General features: G+C 40.5%; 1 protein-coding gene across 9 annotated transcripts in view; it reads left to right on the top strand.

Moving 5' to 3' along the window:
• LOC140191079 (serine/threonine-protein kinase MRCK alpha-like) overlaps positions 1 to 25,846 on the top strand; it is a 596,213-nt gene that overhangs the window by 450,337 nt on the left and 120,030 nt on the right. For all 9 annotated transcript variants that reach the window (XM_072248222.1, XM_072248216.1, XM_072248164.1 and 6 more), the window contains 3 exons: positions 2,446 to 2,570; positions 15,396 to 15,501; positions 17,015 to 17,163. In XM_072248222.1, coding sequence (XP_072104323.1) covers positions 2,446 to 2,570; positions 15,396 to 15,501; positions 17,015 to 17,163 — 380 coding nt within the window. The remainder of the gene's footprint in view (positions 1 to 2,445; positions 2,571 to 15,395; positions 15,502 to 17,014; positions 17,164 to 25,846) is intronic.

Raw genomic sequence — 25,846 nt, 5'->3', positions numbered from 1 at the left:
GGATTGCTGAGGCCTGTTCTGTCAATTTACAGGACATGCTACTCAGGGTCTTGGACTATGTATGTTTTTTCTTGCGTGGCTATGTTTTTCTTTCCCTCTCCCTATTTTGAATGTGCTGTGTATGTTTTGCACCTTGGCCCCAAAGGAATGCTGTCTCATTCAGCTGTATCCATGTATGGTTGAATGATAATTAAATTTGATTTGCTTTGATATTATTTTATGTGATATATGAACTGCATTTTGCACCTTGGTCCCAGAGGCGTAAAGTTTTGTAGCTGTATACCGGTGTACAGCTGAATGACAATAAACTTGAACTTAGGAATTACGATGATCGATGAAATATACAGCGGCATGCAAAAGTTTGGGCACCCCAGTAAAATTTCTGTTACTGTGAATAGCTAAGCAAGTAAAAGATGACCTGATTTCCAAAAGGCATAAAGTTAAAGATGACACATTTCTTTAATATTTTAAGCAAATTACTTTTTTATTTCCATGTTTTACAGTTTCAAAATAACAAAAAAAGAAAAGGGCCCAAAGCAAACATTTGGGCACCCTGCATGGGCAGTACTTAGTAACACGCCCTTTGGCAAGTACCACAGCTTGTAAACGCTTTGTAAGCACCCATGCTTAACAGTTGGAGAGGTGTTCTTTTCATGAAATTCTGCACCCTTTTTTCTCCAAACATACCTTTGCTCATTGCGGCCAAAATAATTATATTTTAACCTCACAGTCCACAGGACTTGTTTCCAAAATGCATCAGGCTTGTTTAGATGTTCCTGTGCAAACTTCTGACGCTGAATTTTGTAGTGGGGGTGCAGGAAAGGTTTTCTTCTAATGACTCTTCCATGAAGGTCATATTTGTGCAGGTGTCGCTGCACAGTAGAACAGTGCACCACCACTTTAGAGTCTGCTAAATCTTCCTGAAGGTCTTTTGCAGTCAAACGGGGGTTTGGATTTGCCTTTCTAGCAATCATACAAGCAGTTCTCTCAGAAAGTTTTCTTGGTCTTCCAGACCTCAACTTGACCTCCACCGTTCCTGTTAACTGCCATTTCTTAATTACATTACGAACTGGAGAAACGGCTACCTGAAAACGCTTTGCTATCTTCTTATAGCCTTCTCCTGCTTTGTGAGCATCATTTATTTTAATCTTCAGAGTGCTAGGCAGCTGCTTAGATGAGCCCATGGCTGCTGATTGTTGGGACAAGGTTTGAGGAGTCAGGGTATTTATAAAGCTTTGAAATTTGCATCAGCTGGCCTTTCTTAACGATGACTGTGAACAAGCCATAGCCCTAACAAGCTAATTAAGGTCTGAGACCTTGGTAAAGGTTATCTGAGAGCTCAAATCTCTTGGGGTGCCCAAACTTTTGCATGGTGTTCCTTTCCTTTTTTTCATTCCAAAATTGTACAAAACAAAAATAATACACTAATCTTGGTTAAAACATTGAAAAGAATGTTTCATCTTTAACTTTATGACTTTTGGAGATTAGTTCATCTTTTACTCGCTTAGCTATTTGCAGTAACAGAAATTTTGACCAGGGGTGCCCAAACTTTTGCATGCTACTGTAATAATGAATTTCTGGATGAAGGGTATCCTTAATGCCTTTGTGTTTTAGATACTGCTCCAAGCACTTTATCCTGATTGGACTATAGTGAGGCCAGTTGTATGTCCTGCTAATTTGATATTTCTCATATTCTGATACTAACTGCTCTTGATGATGTGCTTTGGAGTTACCAGCAAAGCAATGGCCCAACAAACCATACAATTTGAATAATGGTACTTCAGAAATATGAGAGCAAGTATAGCTGAGTTGCCTTTGTTTTGAATGCTTCTTTGCTAGGAGTTGGTACTACAGGCTGGGTATCAGATGGTTTTTCCTGTTTTTTCTTAGTAGTCAAGTTCCTGTGTTTTGCTATGGTCAATGGTTCATTTCCCTATAAATCAGACTATTGTTATTGTTGGATTAAGGTTGGATTCAGACTGTTGCTTTTATTGTGTTATTCTTGTAGCCTTAGATTTCTTTATGCTTGCTTACATGATTGTACAATCACCTGTCTGTAAACTTTTAGCAACTTGTAATACATTTAGTTCTATATTTCTGAAGCTTCTTTGTCTGCAAAACTGAAGTGTGATTCTGTCTGTACCTGATGGACAACTTTCATATCTAAATTGGTCAGGACTAGTCTGCAGTATAAAAGGTCAGCACGTGATCAGATTCTTTTGTTACAGTTAGTTAATGTTACCTTGCTTGCAACAACAGGTTGATCCTGTGTGGCCCGTGCTATGATGTACATCTAATAAAATGGCTGTAACCATAACATTGGCATCTCATTCTTGACTTCTGAAGAACCTTCTAAAGAATCATCTCGAGATCTAACATTATTGAGTTGGAAATAAAACTAAGTCATATATATCCAATTTAATCTTTGCTCTTGCTTCTGAACAGCTCACAGGGAAGTTTGAAAAGCTGACAGCAAGCAACAAACAAATGGAGGAAGAGTTACGGGACCTAGCAGATAAGAAGGAATCTGTGGCACACTGGGAGGCCCAAATCACAGAGATCATCCAATGGTTAGTTATTTGTTAATGAACAGTGCTGCAGAACAATGTTCACTAACTGGTTCTTTCAGAGATTTTTTTTTCTGGCGTACAGTCACTATAAAACAACTTTGCAAGTATAATGTGAAACCAGAGAACAAAGTCTTACTGTGCTATAATTCTCCTTATGGGTGTGAGTGTTGCTGTCATCCCTAATTGTCCCTGGGGAGATGATGATGATGATCAGCCACTTTGACTCACTGAAGTCATTCTGGTGAAGGTGCTGCCACAGAGTTGAGTCAGGAATTCCAGGGTAGACTCATCACCATTCCCAACAACTTTTGTTTCTGCTAGATTTACAAACTTGCTGACACGTTGACAAGTACACCACTGTGCAAAAGTCTTAGGCACCCGAGCTATAAATGTGTGCTTAAGACTTTTACACTGTACTGTAGATTCCACCATCAGCAGTCTCTTTTGTCTTGGTTGGTCCAGTTGCATTTCAGGGCGTAAGTAAAGGGACAGAAACATGGCTTTGGAAGAATATTTGTACAAAACATTTCTTAATCTCAGGACATTCTAAACTCATCACAGCAATAAAGTACAATTGCAAGAAAAAGTTTGTGAACACTTTGCAATTACCTGGTTTTCTGCATTAATTACTCATAAGATGTAGTTTGATCTTCATGTAGGTCACAATCGATAAACACAATCTGCCTGAATAGATAACACATAAATAATTGTACTTCCCATCAATGCTGAGCACACCATTTAAATAATCACAGTCTAACTTAAAAAAAGTATGTGAACTTTTGGAGTAATGTCTGCTACAAAAGCTATTTGGAGCCAGGTGTTCTAATCATTGAGATGAGATTGGAGGTGTGAGTTGTAGAGGTGCCCTTGCCTTTAAAAGGACACACAAAGTTAGGTTATTGACAGAGCCTACTCTTCTGAAGAAAGATCTGTTTATGTGCACCATGCCTTGATCAAAACAACTTTCAGGGGACCTTAAAAGAGGAATTGTAGATATACATGAAACTGGAAAAGACCTGAGTGTTCATCAGTCCACAGTATGAAAAATTGTCTGCAAATGGAGGAAATTCAGTACTGTAGCTACTTTCCCGAGGTGTGGGCGTACTGCAAAGAGCACACCAAGAGCACAACATGCAATGCTGAAGAAAGTGAGAAGGAACCCATGGGTAATAGCAAAAATCTCTAGAACTTGCTAAAGACTCTATTCATATGTCCACTGTAAGAAAAACACTGAACAAGAATGGTGTAGAGGGAAGGACACCACGGAGGAAACTTCTGCTGTCCAAAAAAAAAAACAAATTGCTGCAACTCCCAAGTTTGCAAAACGCCACCTGGATATTCACAATGCTTCTGGACAATTTTCTGTGGAAAGATGAGAGAACCTTTTGGCAGAAATGTCCATTGCTATGTTTGGAGGGGAAAGGGGACTACACACCAACACCAAAACCTCATCCCAACTGTGAAGCATGGTGAAAGGAACATCATGGTTTGGGGCTGCATTGCTGCCTCAGGGCCTGGACAGCTTGCAATCATAGAGGGAACAATGAATTCAAAATTGTATCAAGACATTTTACAGGAGAATGTCAGGGTACCGATCTGTCATTTGAAGCTTAATAGAAATCGGATGATGCAACAGGACAATGATCTGAAAAACAAGAGTAAATCGACAACAGAATGGTTTAAAAAGAAGAAAAATCATGTTTTGGAATGGCCAAGTCAGAGTTCAGAGCTTAACCCAATTGGGATGTTGTAGCATGACCTGAAGAGGGCTGTTCATGCAAGGTATCCCAGAAATATTGATGAACTGGAACAGTTTTGTAAGGATTGGTCTACAATTCTGCCTCACCGTTGTGCAAGTCTGATCAGCAGCTACAGGAAACATTTGGTGGAGGTTATTGCTGCTAAAGGAGGTTCTACAGTTATTGAATGCATGGGTTCCCATACTTTTTCCAGCCAGGGCTGTGAATGATTAAACCATGTGTTCAGTAAAGACATGTAAGATACAAGTGTTTGTGTGTTATTAGTTTAGGCAGAATATGCTTGCCTATTATTGTGATTTGGATGAAGATCAGACCACATTTTTTGAATAATTAATGCAGAAAATGAGAAAATTGCAGAAGGTTCACAAACTTTTTATTGCAACTGTACGTGGAATGTAGTCTCTGACATACTGGAGGAAACATTGCAGCCAGTTAACACAGAGCAAGTTCCCACATGAGAGAGTGATGTGATAATTCATTATTGTAATGTTCACAGCGATATTGTTACATTCTATTCCAGTCAGTAAACAAACAAGGCTTCAGTTTAACACCTTGTTGGATATACTGACCTGGGGTAAGATTTGAACGCACAACCTTGCAGCTTGGGTCCATAAATTCTAAGAGCTTCATGATTTAGTTTTCATCATCAATATGTTCTTCTTAGCTTTTTGTGTAAAATTCAGATTGAGTAGGTGGGTAGGGGGCACCTTCTAAATACAAATGCCAACGAACTGGTTAAAGGAATTTCTGCTTCAAATCCCCTTCATGGTTTATTTCAGTAATTATTAGTCGTAATTCAGAACAGCAACTTTTTTATTCCTCTCCAGCGACATAAAACAAGTGGAATGGAAGTAAACATGTAAGTGGATGAACAGATGAGCTAATGGGTAATAGTAGAAATACAATTATAGGTAGATTTGCTATAATAGAATCGTTGCATTTCTAAGAAACCTTACATTATAAAATGTCATATTTTAGCAGAGCAGGCAGTAGTTACCTTCAAAGCATAGATTGAAAGAGAAGTAATGCAAATAGTGCTCCCTAATTCATCAATCACATTATAAGCAATTCACATTATGGAAACATGCTTTCTAACAGAATGCGCTCTAAATTTCTTCTCCTAAATAGGTCTTTTCTGTAGCCCTCCTCCCTGTGCCTACATTTGTGCCTCTCTTTAGGTAACTAGGACAATTCTACTGACTTACATAAGCTAAGTATTCCTAAATTGCTGTAGTGTCCCAGCAAAGGTGAGACTCTATTAAAGAAGCTGAAAAGAGATCTTTAAAAAAAAAAATTTGTAGAATTTTATTTATGTCAGTATGTTGCACTCCCTATTTTTGTTAACATAAGCTGAATTTAATTTTGATGTTAAAAGAAAGCTTAGATTTGATCAAGGCCTTTGTTGAGTTTTAATGTTGTTCTTGCTGGTTTGGTAAGTGCATCACTGGCAGGGATTTAGAAAACAAGCCTTGCTCTTTAGCAATGCATGCTTTTTGGGTATCTTACCATATATAATGTGCACCTTTGCACATGCGATTATCCTAATATGACCTTGCTGGATCTGATCCAAAAGAAAAATGGAAGCTTAGTGAAGTGAGAACAGATGTTGGCCCGACCACAGGTTTGACTGATGCAGCTTGTGCTGACTTACTATGTATAAGATTTAACTATGAAAAACAAACCAGCAGGTTCACCCTGTCAACTTCTATTTCTTGTGAGTGTGATATCTATCTACTTGCTTCATTGAGTTGCTCACTTGCTGTGAACACTCCTAATCCTGTACTAAACCCTGTCAGAGGCATACAAACTTGACTTGCCCCTGTTCCATTTGGATCAGAGGCTTCAAAACTAATTAATTACTTCAAACAACAGGAATTCTGCAGATGCTAGAAATTCAAGCAACACACATAAAAGTTGCTGGTGAACGCAGCAGGCCAGGCAGCATCTCCAGGAAGAGGTGCAGTCGACGTTTCAGGCCGAACGAAGGGTCTCGGCCTGAAACATCGACTGCACCTCTTCCTAGAGATGCTGCCTGGCCTGCTGCGTTCACCAGCAACTTTTATGTGTAATTACTTCAAATGTTCCTTTATATTTAAAAATTAGTTATTTCCAAAATTAAAGAAGCATACAATACATGTGTAATGAACAATAGAGGAGAGATGCAAATCCTTCAATCCAAAGAGTCCACAATGACCACAGTGCCCATCCAGCAGGTCCCAATGTGCTGCATTCAGCCCATATCCCTCCAAATCCCACCCTTCCATTTACCTATCCAAGTGCTTTTTAAATGATATTATTGTACCTGCCTCAACCACTTCCTCTGGCATCTCATTCATTTACTCACCATCCTCTCTGGGAAAAATGTCCCTTAGGTCATTTTTAAATCTCTCCCCTCACATCCTAAACCTCTACCCTAGCCTGGGGAAAAGACTATGACTATTCACTTTATCTAGACCTTTCATAATGTTAAATACTTCTATAAGGTTGCCTTTCATTGTCCTATGTTCCAAGGAGCTGGTAAGTTGTTCCTTTGGTCCATGGGTTGATCCTTATTCGGACTGATACTGTGATGCCGTATTTTGGGTCTAAAGAAATGGAGAAGATGATAAAATAAGATCCAGGCTTTATTGGTTTAGGTTGATGTTGAAAATCTTCTGGCATGTTTCAGGGATGAGCAGCAAGAGGCCCAACCCCAACCACCCCCCATCTCCAGAGCAAACTTCTTTCTTCAATCAAAGAAATACATTAACTAGTTGGTTATTTTATTACTGTTGGAGGATCTTGCTGGATAATATAAATAATATGGACTGCACTTCACAGTAATTAATTGTCTATGAAGCATCTTCCAGTGTGTTAAAGTATCATATAAATGCATGTCTTTATTTGTAAAGCCTTAATGTCGGAATAGAAGGCTGACCCAAATAAATAGAACATGCACCGTTAGCTAAATTATAATAATGGGAATTCCTGTATTAGTCCTACATTGCCAGAGTTTTATTTAGCATGATAGGATATGGCTAAACTGAGGCCATAGGGATTTTATTTATATCACTATAATAACCTAGCTGGTCTGAGCAAGTAAGCATCAAACGCTTTAATGAGAACTGCCTAACCTAAATTAAATGTGAGATAAGCAAATGATGTGAGGCTCTAATTACATCACCTCATGTATCTGTATTGAAATCCATCTGAGTGACTAAATGGATTTCAATACAGGTAAGTATGCGGTGATTTATTTTGTAACGTAAAACCACAATAGATTTTGTACATGAATGGTGGAGCAGTGGGAATGTAATGAACAGAAGACCATAAGGTAAAGGAGCAGAATTAGGCCATCAAGTCTACTCTGTCCACCATTTCATCATGACTGATGCATTTCCCTCTCAGCCCTAACCTCCTGCTTTGTCCTGCTATCCTTTCATGCCCTGACTAATCAAGAACCTATCAGCCTCTGCCTTAAATATACTCAATGACTTGACCTCCACAGTCATCTCTGGCAACAAATTCCACAGATTCACCACTCTCTGGCTAAAGAAATTCCTCCTCATCTGCGTTCTAAAAGGACACCCCTCTATTCTGAGACTGTGTCCTTTGGTCTTGGACTTCCCCACACAGGAAACACGCTGTCCATATCCACTCTTTCAAGGCCATTCAACATTTGATAGGTTTCAATAAGGTCACCCCTCATTCTTCTGAATTCTAGTGAGTACAGGCCCAGAGCCAAACCCTCTTCATATGACAAGCGTTTCAATACTGGAATCATTTTCATGAACTTCCTTTGAACCCTGTCCAATGGCAGCACATCCTTTCTTAGATAAGGGGCCTGAAACTGCTCACAATACTCCAAATGAGGCCTCACCAGTGCTTTATAAAACCTCAACATTGCATCTTGCTTTTATATTGTGATCCTTTTGCAATGAATGCTAACATCACATTTGTCTTTCTTATCACCAACTCAACCTGCAAATCAACTTTAGGGAATTCTGCACAAAAACCCCTAAGTCCCTTCTTGCTTTAAATCTTTGAATTTTCTCTCCACTTAGAAAATAGTCTGTTTTTATTTCTTCTGCCAAAGTGCATGATTATACACTTCCCAACACTGTATTCCATTTGCCACTTTGCCCATTTCCTAATTTGTCTAAGTCTTTCTGTAGCCATTGTACTTCCTCAAAACTACCTGCCCCTCCACCTATCATTCTATCATCCGCAAACTTTGCCACAGAGCCATCAATTCCATCATCTAAGTCATTGACATATACATAAATAGTATCAGTCTCAACAGACCCCTGTGGAACACCACTAGTCATTGGGAGCCAATAAGAAAAGGCTTCCTTTATTCCCACACTCTGCCTCCTGCCAATCAGCCACTGTTTTATCCATGCTAGAATCTTTCCTGTAATACCATGGGCTCTTAACTTGTTGAGCAACCTCATGTGTGGCACCTTGTCAAAGGCCTTCTGAAAATCCAAGTACATAACATCCACCATTTCTCCTTTGTCTATCCTACTTGTTATTTCTTCAAAGAATTCCAACAGATTTGTCAGGCTAGATTTTCCCTTGAGGAAAACATGCTGACTATAGCCTATTTTACCATGTGCCTTCAAGTACTCCGATAGGAGTACAAGTTTGAAAGTGGTGTCACAGATAGACATGGTGGTAAAGCTGGCATTTAGTATGCTGGCCTTCATCAGTCAGGACATTGAGTATAGAATTGGGACACTACATTACAGTTGTTTATGTCATTAGTGAGGCTGCACTTGGAGTATTCTGCACAGTTTTGGCCACCATGTTTAGCAAAGATGTGGTTAAACTGGAAGGAGTGCAGAAAAGATTCACGAGGATATTAGGCCCGTAACTAGAGATCCTGAGTTATAGAGAGAGGTTGGGCAGGCTGGTCTTTATTCTCTAGAATGTGAGAGAATGAGGGTCAACCTTACAGAAATGTTTAAAATTATGAGAAGTGTAGTGAAGATGGACAGTAGCAGCCTTTTCTCCAGAGTAGGGGAGTCCAAAACCAGGAGACATTGATTTAGATCAGGGTTTCCCATCCTGGGGTCCACAGACCCCTCTGTCAATGGTATGGCTCCATGTCAGAATCCCTGATTTTGAGTAAGAGGGAAACAAATTATAAGGTACCTGAGGGGCAGCTTTTTCACACAGAGGGTAGTGAGCATATAGAATAAGCTTAAAAAGTTCAAAGGTTCATTATCAAAGCATGTATGCAGTATACAACTCTTGAGATTCATCTTCTCCAGATAGCCTCAAAGCAAGGAAAACCAGATAAGAGAAACAGCAATCCCACCCCCACACCTGCACAAAACACTAGAGATTGACCTCAAACACAGAATATAAAAATCATAAGACTGGAAAAAGTTCAAAGTCCAATTCATGAATGCAGAACTATTATAACATCCTCTGACATTATTGGAATAGAGATCACTCAAATGCAGGGGCCAATCCTTTTGGCCAGCAAGCTACCACATATGCCTCGATGTTTCATTCTTCCCCGTCACTTTAATTGGTGTTTAATGGATGCTTTAATCAGCGAAATGGAATCGAACATCACCTCGCAAGTTTAAATTTCTTCACCTTGAGAGTGTTCGAGCTCGCACTTTCCTGGAATCTTCTTGGACACAGTAAAGTGCTGGATCACTCAATTGATCTCCAAACTGTAAATTGCAGGCTCTAACAGTTCCAGAAACACATCTAAGATGAAAAACAGACGTGAAAGGAGTGAAATAAGCACTTTTGTGCACTATCTGGAAGATTTTGACAGGCACTGTCTCACCTGGTATTGACAAGGTGCTACCAGTAAAAGTCATTTTGGCAGGTAAATTAGTATCATTTAACAAGTACTTGGATAGGTACCTGGAAAAGAGAGGCCTGGAGGATAGACAACATGGTTGGCATAGACTTATTGGGCTGAAGGTCCTGTATGCATGATGGTATTGCTCTATGACACACAGTCCTTGTTTCCACCTTTCTGAGTTACTTCTCATGTTAGATCTAATCCCCTCATTCCTGAACAACTGATGAGTGTGTTTATCTGGGACAGGTGATGAATGGCATCCTATAGTCTGCATGCACTTTTGCAATAATTCAGAATGAATGGTATACTAATCTAATTTTATATCCTATGAACTTCAAAGCAATGTTACTTCAGTAATAGAATAAAGTCTGCTTATCCTACTTTTTAAAAACTATATATATATATACACACACAGACACACACACACACACACACACACACACACACACACACACACACGCACAGCCATAGGACATGAACTGATTTCACATTTTAACATTCTCTGTTCAAGGCTGCTTCACTATCAAATCTGTTCACTATTTTGAACCACTATTTTGAACCTTAGGCACCTAGTGCCATCTTGTGGTAACGCAATCTTTCTCAACTACAAGCGACTAAAACAATAAGGAAATGGAGAACGTTAAATATTTGAAAACACTATAATTTGCTGCACAGCTGTTTTTTTTGTTTTAATATCCCACCTCACTGCAAGCAATAATAAAACAAAACAAATGCCTGTGGTTTGGAGCCTTGCAGTCTTGAAGGAATTTAGCTATGAGGGAGCTAAATAGTATAAAAGAGAGAAGAGCAGACCACTTCCTTGTACTGAACAGAGGCAGTAGAAATAGGAGCAAAGTAAAGGATAAATCAGAGACTGATCTCAATTGGAGCTTCCTTATTCAGAGGAATTGAATGTATTAAAAATTAATTTGTTACAAGAATACCAAAGTGTGGGGAGCTTGGAATAATTTAAGAACTACATACTGTAGGTGATGTGAAAGCAAGCTGGTGAACTAGTTTCTGACAAAATTCTGATGAAAGAAGCCAAATCAGGACAGTTGATAATAGTGAATGCAGGCAGCCTTGCTAGCATCACCCACTTTAGGAGAAAAGTAAAAGTATAACACACAAAATCTCTGTCAAAACTGACATTGAGACATTTCATTTTGTGTTATCATTTTTACAATTTTCAGATTTCTGATTGCAAACCAAATGTAAAAGGAGTGTTTTGGTGTAACCAATTGTAATAAAATCATAATAGGATACAAGAGGAATACTCACCGAGTCCACATGAACCAACAATTACCCCTATTTACTCGCATCCTACGTTAATTATTTTAATTATTCTCTTCACATACACATACTGAAACTCCCCCAAAATTCTACCAATCACCTGCACTCGAGGGCAACTTCCAATCATCAATTTAGCTCTCAACCCACACATCTTTAGGATGTGGCAGGGAATCAGCAACCAAGGGAAACCTACATGGACACAAGGAGAACATGCACACTGCACCAGAAAGCAGTAACGTATTGTCAGGATTGAACCTCGGGTTCTGAAAGGCAGTAGTTGTATTATGAACAAGGATGCAAACAAGAAAATAGAAGCAAGAGTAGTTCACCTATTACCTCAAACCTGAACAATAATTCAGTATGATTACATCTTAAACTCCTCTTGTGCACTTCCAGGTGGCCCTCAGTTCCCAATCTTACAAAAATTATCTACCTTTTTAAATACCTTCACTGACCTGGTCTTTGCAACTATCTGAGGTAGAGAATTCCTGAAATTCACCACCTGCCTCCAAAGGCAAAATATCCTTTCTTAAAATTGCAGCAGGATCTAGACCAGCTGGAAAGATTGTATGAAGAATAGCAAAAAAGAATGATGTGTTGAACTGTGAGAGGTTTAAACCAGGGTAGGACTTAGATAGTGAACGGTAGGGCACTGAGAAGTGCAGTTGAACAGAGGGATCTGGGAATGCAGATCTATAATCCCTTGAAAGGGATGTCACAGGTAGATAGAGTTGTAAAGGAACTTTTTACATATTGACCTTCATAAATCAAAGTACTAAGTACAGGAGCTGGGATGTCAAACTGAAGTTGTATAAGATCACCTATCACCACCTCCTGGGTCCTTCTTCCTTTCTTTTCTCTTATGATCCACACTCTTCTCCTATCATTCCTTCCTATCCAACCTTTTATCTTTCCTACCCATCTGGCTTCACCTATCGACTTCTAGCTATCCTCCTTTAACTCCCCCAACCTTTTTATTCTGGCGTCTGTCCAGTCCTGAAGAAGGGTATCAGCCTCAAAGGTCAACTGGGTATGGAGGGCTATGGTCCAGGTGCAGCTCCATGGGACTAGGCAAAATAAGAGTTTGGTATGGACTAGATCAGTCAAAGTGCCTATTTCTGTGGTGTAGTGCTCTATGATTCTAAATAAGGAGCCAAAATATATGCACAGCTGAATTCAGCCTCACACTACACTCTAGTAATAGTTCTCATCTTTAAGTTTTAACACCCAAACCATTTGCCTTCCTGTGCTGCATCTGTACGCTCACCTTTTGTGTTTCGGATTCAGATTCATTCATTTATCACAGGAATATCAAAACAGATTGTGAAATGCATCATTTGTATTCACAACTGACACAACCTAATGATGTGCAGGGGGCAGCCCGCAAGTATTGCCAGACTTTCCAGCACCAACATAGAACACAGAACATAACAAGCAACAAAACAACAACAACAACAGCAAGACCCTTTTCTTCCCTCCCACCCTTCATTCATATATATATATATATATATACACATACACACACACACACTCTTTCTCTCTCTCTCTCACTCACTCACTCACTCCTCCAACCATAGTACAGAGCACCTTCGGCTTCCAGCCGCCAGCAGACTCACAAATCCACAGGCATTGGGCACAGACACAGGGCTCTGGCCATCGGGCCTCAAACTTCCAGGCTTCCACTCAACCTTCAGGCTATCATTTTCAGGATCGAACCCAGAACTCGACCATGAGGACGTTTGAGAAGTCAGGATGATGACTCTGAACTCCAGGCCTTGAACTCTGACTTGTTGATAACAGGACCCTAAACACTAGGCCTTGATGTTTGGTCTCACCAATTTGCATACCTAGGGGGTCACCAGCCCCCTTGCCTCCTGCCCACATAGGACTCCAATTCCGGAACCCAACGACTCACTGAACTGGCAAGGTGGTACCAGCCCATGACCTCACTGGACTCCTGGTCTGACGTCAACCACAAATGTACTTCGTCCCACATCTGTGTTGCTGCCTTCAAACGCAGAGCGGAGGCCTGCACTTTGACATAACCTCTAACTTGCCACATCCCTGTCCCTAAACCCTAATCTGACCCCTAACTCCCCTCTCTGACCCCAAAACCATTCCTACAAACCTAATAAACAACTAAATCTGAGCCACAACCCCGACATCTGAACACATTTATCCCTCTACATTCTACTCATTTGCAATGTCTCAGACCTTGAATTTGATTCTATCTATTGAACAGCATGACACCACTATTTCCTAAATTAAGCTCCATTTGCTAAGTTTCTGCCCACCCCCTCAACCTGTATATATCCTGTTACAGTTTAATTGTTCTCAACACAAGATGGCCTTTCATTCTTTTATGTCATCAGCAAGCTTGAACTCCACCAAGTCATTAGTTCCATCTTTGCAGTCTGAAAAAGACCTATTTATTCTGACTCTGCTGTTTGTATCAAAGGTTCAAAGATTAATTTACTATCAAAATATAAAACTCTGAAATTCTTCTTCTCTAGATAGTCACAAAACCAACAAAGAAAAGAATGGCAGTATGATGATCAACCCCCAAATCCCCCCTCCCCAGCGTAAAAAAAAAACAAACAAAAACAGAACAGGGACATTCACCCCTCCCCAGACACAAAAAATGAGAAAGATCCGGTGAAAATTGCAGAATATAAAAAAACTGTAAGACTAAAAAAAAAATGCATTGTCCAAGTCCATATTTATATCATATCCAAAACAGAAAACCTGGATAACGTTCTCTGGGCACAGCAGCATCCTCTCCCTTCTCTGACAGCAGAGCAATCCCACCAGCGATCAAAAGACAGTCTCTCCTCTCCAGCAGCAGAGCAATCCCACCAGCGATCAAAAGACAGGCAGCCGGCGCATACCCTCTGCATTCACTTCAATGTTTCTTTCTATGATGAGCAGTCTTGAGTTGTTAACGTGTACACTAGCCTTTAATGTGACATCTTATTGAATGCCTTCTGAAAGTATACAGATGTTCTCTATAAATATTGTATGTTATCAAAGAACTTGGGCAAATTTGTCAAACATTATTTCCTTTTCATAAAACTTTGTTAACTTGTTTTGATTGCAACAAGTTTTTCTAAATGACTGGCTGTTTCTTCTTCATTGTAAACTTCCAGCACCTTCCCAACAACTAACTAGCCTGTAATTTCCTGCTTTATGTGTCTCTCTCTTCCTTGTTAAACTGGAAGCACTAAGATGGAATATTCAGCTGCCCGAGTACAAATCATGTGATGTGTAAATGTACCCAGTCGGTAAATATTACTGGTAAATATTACATCATAAGTTTTGTTCATTCATTTTGTCAGCCATATGTGATTAAACCTATTATTAAATATTTCATCAAGATTATTGTCATAAGCACAAATATATGTATGCACAGGTGCAATGAAAAACTTGCTTGCAGCTGCACATAGGTTCAGCAATCACAAGAAAAAACATAAATTATAAACTTTTTTTTAACCGTAAAGAGTGCAATTGGAACAGAATAAGCAAAGTCCAACGTAGTGCAAAATGGATATAGTGTTGCAATACTGGGCTGATGATTAGGGTTCTGCAGGTTGGTTCAAGAACCAAATGGTTAAAGGAAAGTAGTTGTTCTTTGAACATGGTGGCATGGAACTTCAGTCTTGTCTATCTCCTGACCAGTGATATTTGTGAGAAGATGGCATGACCCAGATGGTGGGGATCTTTGACTATTGATGCTGCCTTCTTCATTTAGCACTTCCCGTACATACTACCAGTGGTGAGGAAAGATGTGCCTATGATGTATTGGGCTGTAGTTACTACTCTCTGCAGCTTCTTATGTTCCTACGCATTCAAATTGCCAAACCAGACCATGATGCAACTGTGGCAGGGGATAGCCAGACAACCCCTCCCTCTGAGTGGAAATTCTGTAGTGCATTGACATGACATACTTGCATTTACTGTTCTTAGGGTGAGTGATGAGAAAGATGCCCGAGGATATCTTCAAGCACTGGCAACCAAGATGACTGAGGAGTTGGAGTCATTGAGAAATTCCAGTTTGGGAGCACGAGCAACAGTAAGGATCTTTATTTTTCAACTCTGGGCTATTAAAACCCAAAATCCATTTTACTGCAGTCAGGCTTTACCAGCATACAAAACAGTCAGATAGGAAAAGATCAGTTGCCCATGGCACCACAGTGGCCTAACTGGAATGTCCTGACTATACAATCGCATAATTTTTCCTGCCACCTCTTTCCCACCCATGGCACACCCATCCTGAGTCTAAATCTTCCTTCCTTACAAAATGTTCTTTATCTTTACAGCTGTACCCTCAACCTCCTCACATAGTTTCACATTAAAGTGTGGGGAGGAAAAGGAAACTGTCTGAGGTTCAGACAATTGTGTAAGGATTGATAAACCTTGAACCCATCTCAAAGACTTTTATCACGGTATCCAGCCTTTTTCTGTATGGGCCACATCTCTGCTATGTAAAAAAAGACAAAGCAGACAACTGAAGGCTAACATTAAAAGTAGGTGCAGGATGTTTTCTTTAAGGGCATGTGTGTTGCTGTCCATGGCCTGAATTGTTTTGGAAGTGAAATCTCATCTGGAGCATTCATCTACTGATGGCTCAGGGAAGATTCTATCTTTGAGAAAGGGATGTGTCACGTGAGTTGTTTCCATTTTTCTCAGGGGACTAGCAGCTAATAGAATTCTTAAGTGACCAGTGCCTCTTTTTTCCATTCTTTCTCACTTTTTCCTTTTCTCTTTCCTCCCTCTTCACTCCTTCCATTTCCTTGCACACTTTCTCTATTCATTCTCTCTCATTCGCTGTCTCACGCTCTCTCACCCCCTCTCACCCCTCCCCCTCTCCCACCCCCACCCCTCTCTCTCTCCCACCCCCCTCTCTCTCCCACCTCTCTCTCTCTCCCACCCCCTCTCCTCTCCCTCCCTCTCTCTCCCTCTCCTCCATCCCTCTCTTACCCCTCCACCTCTTCCTCCCTCTCTTGCCCCTCCCCCTCTCACCTCTACTCCCTCTACCCCTCTCACCCCCAACCCCTCTACACCCTCCCCTCCCCATCTGTCTCTTAATTTCTTTATTGCTCTTCCTCTCTGCCTCCCCCCCATCTTCCCTGCTGCATTTCCCCCATCTCTCTGCTGCCCCTCCCTCTCTCTGTGCTGCACAAACCTGCTGGTCTGCCACCCCATCTCACTCTTTGCAACCACTCCCTCTTCTCCCTCCCATTCCTCTCCCTCCCTCCATTCTTCTCTGCTACTTCCCCCATATGCCTCTGCTTATCCTCCCCTTGCTCTCTCTACCATTGCTCTCCTTCTGTCTTTTACATCCCCCTCTACTCCATCTGTTTCTTCCTCTCTCTGCCACCCCTCCTTTGTCCTTCTGCCACTCTCTATATTTCTCTGCCATCCACTTCTCTCTCTGCCACACCTCTCCTTTTTTCCCCTCCCTCTTTCTGCCTCCTCCCTGGCTCCCTCTCATCTTTCCTGTCTTTTTCTCCTGCCCCCTTCTCTCTCTGTCTGCTGCTCCTCTCCCTATGCCACTCCCCTCTTTCTCTTACTACCCCTTTCAGGATATGCCCTGGAAGATGCGACGCTCTCAGAAAGTGGACATGTCAGCTCGATTGGAGCTACAGTCAGCTCTTGATGCAGAAATCCGTGCAAAACAGGTCATTCAGGATGAACTCAATAAAGTCAAAGCCGCTAGCATATCTACTGAATGGTGAGTTCACAGAAATACATCAGAAGGTGTCATTGATTGCTTGGATTTTCAGAATACCTTTGACAAGGTGCCATACAAGAGGCTGCTTAACGAGATAAGAGCCCATGGTATTACATGAAAAATCCTAGCATGGATCGAAGATTAGATGGTTGGCAGGAGGCAAAGAGTTAGAATAAAGGCTAATTCTGGTTGGCTGCCAGTGATAAATGGTCTTTGCAGGGGTCAGTGTTGGGACCACTTATTTTCATGTTATATGTAAACAACTTGGATAACAAAATTGATGGCTTTATAGGCAAGTTTACAGACAATACAACGTTAGGTGGGGATGCAGGTTGTGTTAAGGAAGCAGTAAGTCTGCAGAAGGACTTGGATAAATTGGAAGAATGGACAAAGAAGTAGCAGATGGAATATAGTGTAAGGAAGTTGTAGGTTCATGCACTTTAGTAGAAGGAATAAAAGTGTAGACTATTTTCTAAATGGGGAGAAAATTCAAAAATCTGAAGTACAAAGGCACTTGAGAGTCCTTGTGTAGGATTTCCTAAAGATTAACTTAGAGGTTGAGTTGGTGGTAAGGAAGGTAAATGTAATGTCAGCATTCATTTTGAGAGGACTAGAATATAAAAACAAAAATGTGATGCTGAGGCTTTCTAAGGCATTGGTCAGACGGCACTTGGGGTATTATGAGCAGCTTTGGGCTCTTATCTAAGAAAATATGTGCTGGCATTGGAGAGGGTCCAGAAGAAGTTCATGAGAAGGTTTAACATATGAGGAGTAATGGTTTTGGGCCTGTACTCGCTGCAATTTAAAAGGATAGTGGGGTTGGGGATAATCTCATTGAAACCTATTGAACATTGAAAGCAACACACATAAGAGTTGCTGGTGAACGCAGCAGGCCAGGCAGCATCTCTCGGAAGAGGTGCAGTCGACGTTTCAGGCCGAGACCCTTCGTCAGGACCTGATGAAGGATCTCGGCCTGAAACGTCGACTGCACCTCTTCCTAGAGATGCTGCCTGGCCTGCTGCGTTCACCAGCAACTTTTATGTGTGTTGCTTGAATTTCCAGCATCTGCAGAATTCCTGTTGTGAACATTGAAAGGCCTAGACAGAGTGGATGCTCCCTCTAGTGGGTGAGTCCAGGACCAGAGTGCACAGCCTCAGAATAGAGGGACATCCATTTAGAATAGAGATGAGAAAGAATTTCTTTAGCCAGAGGGGCTGAATCTGTGGAATTCATTTCCCTGGATGGCGGTAGGGGCTAAATTATTGAGTATATTTAAAGCTGAAGTTGGTAGGTTCTTGGTTAGTCAGTGGTTGGAAGGTTACAGGTAGAAGGCTAGAGAATGGGTTGAGAGGGTTAAAAATTCAACCATGATGGAATGATGGAGCAGACTCAGTGGGTTGGGTAGCCTAATCCTGCTCCTTTGTCTTATGATCTTTAGTTGCTTAAAAGAGCTACTTCCTTGCCCTTGTTACAATTCGACTTTCTCCCAATATTGTTAACCTATATTCAGAAATGTAGGGATGTTTCCAGAAAGCAATATCTTAAGAGATTTGTAAGCTTATACAATATATTCCTACTGATGGCCTCTGGAAATTCTGTTCAATTGTAAGGCTTGATGGTAGAAAATGCTAGAATAAGGCTTAAAAGATAGAATTATTTAAAAATCAAATAATATCCTGTAGCAGTAAGATGCAGCAATTACTGAATAGGCCATATTAAAATTAGTAAGTATGGAATGAACTTTCACGTACAGATCCTGCTTACAAACGCCTGACTTATGTACAGCCAATACATATGAGCAAGTCTCTGGAAGATCAGCAGGATGCATTTGCAGGCTGCTGTGGTGCTGCAGACATTTTCTGCTGTCCGGGCACTTGTTTCATAGACTCACTTCTGACTTATTAACTGTCCAATTTACAAACGTTCACAGGTACTGCTGTAAGTTGGAGAGGACCTGTATTTTTGAATGCACTTTTTGTGGATCTAGGAGAGATATTTAACTTGATGGTCGGCATGGACATAATGAGCTGAAGGAACTGTTTCTGGTTTCTGTGACTCTAAATAAAAATTAGGTGAGATTTGTAGAGGCAGTTCATATAGACATTATAACTGGACAATGAAGAAAATTATTCATTCATAGTCTTTTTCACATTGACTTTGCCTTCTTCTTTCCTGGAATATGTATGGGGAAATATATTACAAGGAAATAAGTGGAGGGATGGGATTGATGGACCAAATGGCATCCTCTGTAGGAAGAAATACAGTGGATTCATGTTAATTGGGACAGATCAGGACCAGTGCATTTTGGCCCAATTAGCCGAAGTTTCATGGAAATAGTTAAAAAGGGGAAAAAATGACAAACTACCATTTAACTAGTAAACAAATTATGTACTTCAGTGAAATACAACAAATTACTACTACAGTACTATAAAATTGTATATTAGTTCCTAATAGCTATTGATGGAGGAATTCACCCAGTGTACATTGCTGTGTTCTTTTGATTGACTATAAATGAACAAAATCAGTGCAGATAGTGGACTGCCTTCAAACAATGCTTTTGAATTGTATCCTTCAAATCTTTGTTTTCATTATAGCATTGAAGATGATTGTCGATAGCTTCAAATTCTTCACAGTCTCTAGCTTGTTGAAATAGTGAAATCATTTCATTTTCACTCCTAGCCATTTCTGCCATCTCCAAGCTCAAATGCTTGAAACTGTAATGATCAAAACAGTTCTGTATTGTCTTACTACTTATTTCTTGCCAACAGTCAGTGACAAAAATCACTGCTTTTTGAACATAAACATACCCAACTGATGCTATTAAAAAACTGTTCGCTCCAATGTCCACACAAGTGTATGCGACTGGCACTAGGTCAAAACTGTTTGGCAAAAGTCTCCTGTCTCGATTAAGCTGCATAATGTTCCAAGTAAAGAAAGGGAATCCTGGCTATTTTCTCAATTAGTTTTTGTTCTTTAAGAGTTGTCCCAAATAAGCTGCTGTACCAATTAACCAATGGCACAATTAACTGGAATCCACTGTATATGAAAAATACAAAGTTTCACTTATACAGGATTAAACCAGAGTTAAATAGTAATATGACATTAGTAGCTCTTGAGTTTTGAAAACATTATGAATGCAAGTTTTATGTTTTGAAAACATTGCAAACAAAATATCTGGTACAATATTGTTACCAATGTCACTGGCTGGTATTGATGCACCTAGGGACACTGTGCTTACTTAAATTGCACAATGCAGATTTGGTTCCATCATTGCAAGTCCATGTACAGATTTTGGGAGTCAGTCCTCCAAATATAAGTAATCAATACCACTTATGAACTGTTTAAAATACTGGTTCATTCATGCTTCATTACTGACTGCAGTAAGCCCTTCAGGACAGGTAGGATGATGGTTATAGTTGTAATGTACAGTACTGTTCAAAAATCTTAGGCACATATATATAGCTAGAGTTCCTAAGACTTTTGCACAGTACTGTAATAATTTTATATATTGCCCTGTACTGCTGTCACACACAGAAAGAAACCAATTTCATGACATCTGCGAGTGATGATAAACCTGACTCTGACACGCAAGACATTAAGTATTAATCAATAAACCAATTGTTTGAACTCAAGTGACCTTGCCTGTTGTTTCAGGGCTGGTGTGTCTGCACCCAAGCCGTATGCCGCCCCTGGCATTCCTTCTCTGCCATCTGTCCCACACTCCTCCCGCAAAACTACACCATCGCCGTTCCCAACATCCTTTGCTCCTGCCAGGTTTGCAAATTCATTCTCTGTTCCACATTGACAAATACAGTACTATGCAAAAGTCTTAGGAACCCTAGCTATATATACAGTACTGTAGGTAACGCCTTGCTAGTAATCCAGTAATGAGGAAATCTGAAAAATATTGATTCAACTTTGAGTTCTTGTACATCCCTGATTTTCTTTGTCATGCCAGTGGTGGCCATGACATCAGCTGCCAGGCTTTGACTTCTGGAATTCCCTCTGCCTCCCTCATGGATTGCCCTCAAGGCTTGCCTATCTTAGTAAGCTTTTAGTCTTCTGCTATCTCCTTGTGTAATTCCGTGTCATACTTTGCTAGATTATATTCCTATTAATCATCTTAGGATTTTTTTTAAAACTTCAAAACAATTATTATATGACATCCCTATGTCAAGTCAAGTTTGTTGTCACGTGAACAAAGTACGGTGAGGTAGAGTACAATGAAAAACTGCGGCAGCATGACATGTATATGGGTACAGACAACACAGATATAAATTATGCATAAAATTATACCATGCAGTGAAAATAAAGACTGTACAAAATCAAGGCATTAGTGCAAAATAAAAGACAAAATCAAAGTAACTGATTCAAAGTGTTCCATAGTTGTGCAGGTTGGTTCAAGAACCTGATGATTACAGGTAAGTAGCTCTCTGAATCTGATTGTGTGGCATTTCAGGACCAAGTAAGTCACTTACATTCTGAAGGAGCAGTCAAGTGCAATGTATAAAAAGAAAACCAGTTGAAGTCACGCGGAGAGGAGCAAATGCAGTGCACAATTTCACCTTTATTAGAGGATTATACGCCTCAGTAAGGTCACATCAGAGGATTTGTCGGCACAGCATAAACAAATATAGTTGGGTAAGAAATAAAAATATCCTGACCTCAGATGATTTTATTGGTGACAGGCCCCAATACCTTTTGATGTTCTTGTCATTGTGAGTTGTGTTTCTTTAATTCAAGGTAAATTACAGTACTTTAATTGAAAATAAATTCTTTGGATTTTTATGAAGTCCTAATTAAAACTTGTTTGGTACAGGGTCAGGGTCAGTAGTATGGAAATGTGCCTGAAGACTACAATGAGAGTGGGAGGACACTTTAAGAGTAATTGGCCTTGTTGTTGAAGCAACACATTGGGTGCAAGAGGTGGGAGTGGAGTCTTACTATCCATTTCAGCTGATAAATTACACAGTAATCAAGCACAATACACATTGTAATCAGTTTTGCCCATTTACAGCATTAGAAAGACTGGTCTTTATTGGGACTGTTGGAAGCTCTCATCCAAAAGATCAGTTCAGTTTTTTTTAAACTTACCCAAATACAGGTTTCCCCCGCCATCCGAAGGTAGAGCGTTCCTATGAAACGGTTCGTAAGCCAGAACGTCGTAAAGTGAAGAAGCAATTGCCATTTATTTATATGGGAAAAATTTGTGAGCATTCACAGACCCAAAAAATAACCTACCAAGTCATGCCAAATAACACATAAAACCTAAAATAACAGTAACATATAGTAAAAGTAGGAATGGTATGATAAAAACATATCCTATATAAACTAGAAATACTTCTCTATAATCATTGCCGCACTGTTCTCCGTAGCAAAAATCTCACGCAAGCGCTCTGGGCAGAAACACTCTCTCCAGTAACCTTTAAGCTATGAAGCTGCCAAATCATATCAAATAACACATAAAAATACACAACCTATATAAAGTAGAAATGATGTATGTAGAGTGTAGTATCACTTACTGGAATCGGGAAGACAGCGCCGAGAACACTGATGATGGTGTGTTAGGCTGAGTTGTCAGAGGTTGGGGTGGTGCAGTGGTCCCCAACCTCCAGGCCGCCGACTGATACCGATCCGCGAAGCATGCAGCAGTGCAATGGTAGCCAGGACACACCCAGCACATCTTTAAGAAAAAAGCGGAAATAAACAAGCTAATTAATTAAGTGTCACCCGGCACTTAAATGTCGGTCCAGATTAGAGGCGACGCAATCGGCAATCGCCTCTGATCTGGGCCGGCATTTATGTGCTGGGCGGCACCTAATTAATTAGCTTGTTTATTTCAGCTTTTTTCTTGAAATGTGTTGGGTGCATACCGGCTACCGCTGCATTCTCCGCGGCGATGTATCGCTCCACGGCTGGGAGATTGGGGTGGTGGGACACTGGGGTGTCATCTCATCGTCGTCTGTTTCCATCAGGGCAGGCAGGTCATCTTCTTCTATGTCTGCCTGACTGAATGTCGAAGGTCGAGGTTCATCGTTTGCCGTGGCTGATGTGGAAGGCTTGAAGAATGACAGTATGCTTGACTGCTTAGCCTCGTGCATTTTTCTATTGTACAGTTCTTTGTAAGCACTCAAACCATCTTGCAAATATGCACTAAACCTACGTACCCTTTCAAAATTAAAGTCGTACATTTCTGCAATCATTGCAGCGAAAATCTCATGCAGTTGCTACGCATTCGGTTCCTGGACAACTTTATTTTCGGTCCATTCACTACTGCATTCGGTTTCGATTGTTATCCTTTCCTCTTCCAATTGCATCAGCTCTTCATCTATCAGTTCTTGGTCATGGGATGCTAAAACCTCTTCAACATCATCTTCGTCATCTTCCACAAGCCAAACTCACTTTGTCCTTACTTCGTTCACCACGATCGAAATGCTTAATTTTGTCTAGTTTTATGCTAAGCGTAACACCCTTACGAGCTCTCTTAGGCTTTTCCGATACCTTAGAACTCATCTTGCTAACAGCCGCTCACAGGCACGTGTTTAAGCAATGCCGGCTAGAATGCAGTTCTGGGGGAGAAGCTTGGCTGCTCGGGGTGCGTGCTGCCTTTTATCACGCACTACTTCTTTGGCGCGCTGCCTTTTTTCGTAACAGTGAAAACACCTTCTGTTAGCAAAAACAGATAACTAATGTAGGGCTTTCATAACAGCAAGGTTTCGTAAAGCGAACATTCGAAAAGCGGGGGACACCTGTAAGGGGAAACTTTTGTTGGTCTTTTGCTTGTCTCCTCCGAATTGATCTCCAACCCCATCTTAGGCATATGGTCTATATCCCCACTTGTATCCCCTCACAAGTTATAATACACCTCTGGAACTGAAACTGGAGCCAAAGCTAATGGGGAACACGACTACTGCAAATACAACGTAGCTTATTGATGGCATGATCCTATTGCCAGCCTTTATCAAATCAACTTAAATTATGTCCTTATTTCCAGGGTTTTGATTAAGATGCTAGCTTAGCTGCAATGGTTTGGGAAGTTTTGTTCACAAAACCAAATGATGATGCTATTGAAAAAATACTTTACCAAATGCAGTTTGATGCTGAGCCATATAAGGAGACATTATGCAGATGCTTAAAAACATGGTGAAAGTAGATTTTAAAGAATTTTTTTAAGGATGAGATATTTAAAAGCGAAGTTCTGGAGCCAAGGCCTTGGCGATAATGACAAGGTTCCCCACAGTCAATCAATTAAATTCAGGAACACTCGAGAGCCCATATTTGGAGGGGCAGAGAGATCTTGGGTACTGGTGGAATGGAGGAGTGTTTACATTCTGAAGTATTTCCATCCTGAAATAAATGGCCTTTTACAGCCTGTGACTAGTCCTGCTCTAGTTTTATTATAAGCAGTCAATGAAGCCAGAACCAGATCCAGCTAGTCATCATAAAAATGTGACAGCTTGCCTGCAAGGAAGAAATCCATAAGATAAATAACTTGGTTGGAGTTGGGAAGGAGCCAGTTTTTAAATTATTTGGATTCCTTTTTTAAGTTGATTTCTATTGAGAGATTTACAGAATTTTCCAAGGATGTTTGTAAATGAATATGATATAGTTGGGATCACAGAGACATGGCTCCAGGGTGACCAAGGATGGGAGCTCAACATCCAGGGATATTCAATACTCAGGAGGGATAGACAGGAAAAAAAAGGAGGTGGGGTAGCGTTGCTGGTTAGAGAGGAGATTAACGCAATAGAAAGGAAGGACATTAGCCGGGAGGATGTGGAATCGATATGGGTGGAGCTGCATAACACTAAGGGGCAGAAAATGCTGGTGGGAGTTGTGTACAGGCCACCTAACAGTAATAGGGAGGTTGGGGATGACATTAAACAGAAAATTAGAAATGCGTGCCATAAAGGAACAGCAGTTATAATGGGTGACTTCAATCTACATATACTTGTAGACTGGGTGAACCAAATTGGTAAGGGCGCTGAGGAAGAGGATTTCCTGTAATGTATGCGGGATGGTTTCTGAACCAACATGTCGAGGAACCAACGAGAGAGCAGGCCATTCTAGACAGAGTATTGAGCAATGAGGAAGGGTTAGTTAGCAATCTTGTCGTGCGAGGCCCCTTGGGTAAGAGTGACCATAATATGGTGGAATTCTTCATTAAGATGGAGAGTGACATAGTTAATTCAGAAACAAAGGCCCTGAACTTAAAGAAGGGTAACTTTGAAGGTATGAGACGTGAATTAGCTAAGATAGACTGGCAAGTGATACTTAAAGGGTTGACGGTGGATATGCAATGGCAAATATTTAAAGATCGCATGGATGAACTACAACAATTGTTCATTCCAGTTTGGCAAAAGAATAAACCAGGGAAGGTAGTGCACCCGTGGCTGACAAGGGAAATTAGGGATAGTATCAATTCCAATGAAGAAACGCACAAATTAGTCACAAAAGGTGGCACACCTGAGGACTGGGAGAAATTAGAGTCCAGCAGAGGAGGACAAAGGGCTTAACTAGGAAGGGGAACAAAGATTATGAGAGAAAGCTGACAGGGAACATAAAAACTGAGCTTTTATAGATATGTGAAAAGAAAAAGATTGGTTAAGACAAATGTAGGTCCCTTACAGTCAGAAACAGGTGAATTGATCGTGGGGAACAAGGACTTGGCAGACCAATTGAA

The sequence above is a fragment of the Mobula birostris genome, chromosome 2 (assembly GCF_030028105.1).
Source record: "Mobula birostris isolate sMobBir1 chromosome 2, sMobBir1.hap1, whole genome shotgun sequence".
Lineage (NCBI taxonomy): Eukaryota > Metazoa > Chordata > Chondrichthyes > Myliobatiformes > Myliobatidae > Mobula > Mobula birostris.
The sequence above is the reverse complement of the archived record's forward strand: the minus strand, read 5'-3'. Positions and strand labels throughout refer to the sequence as shown.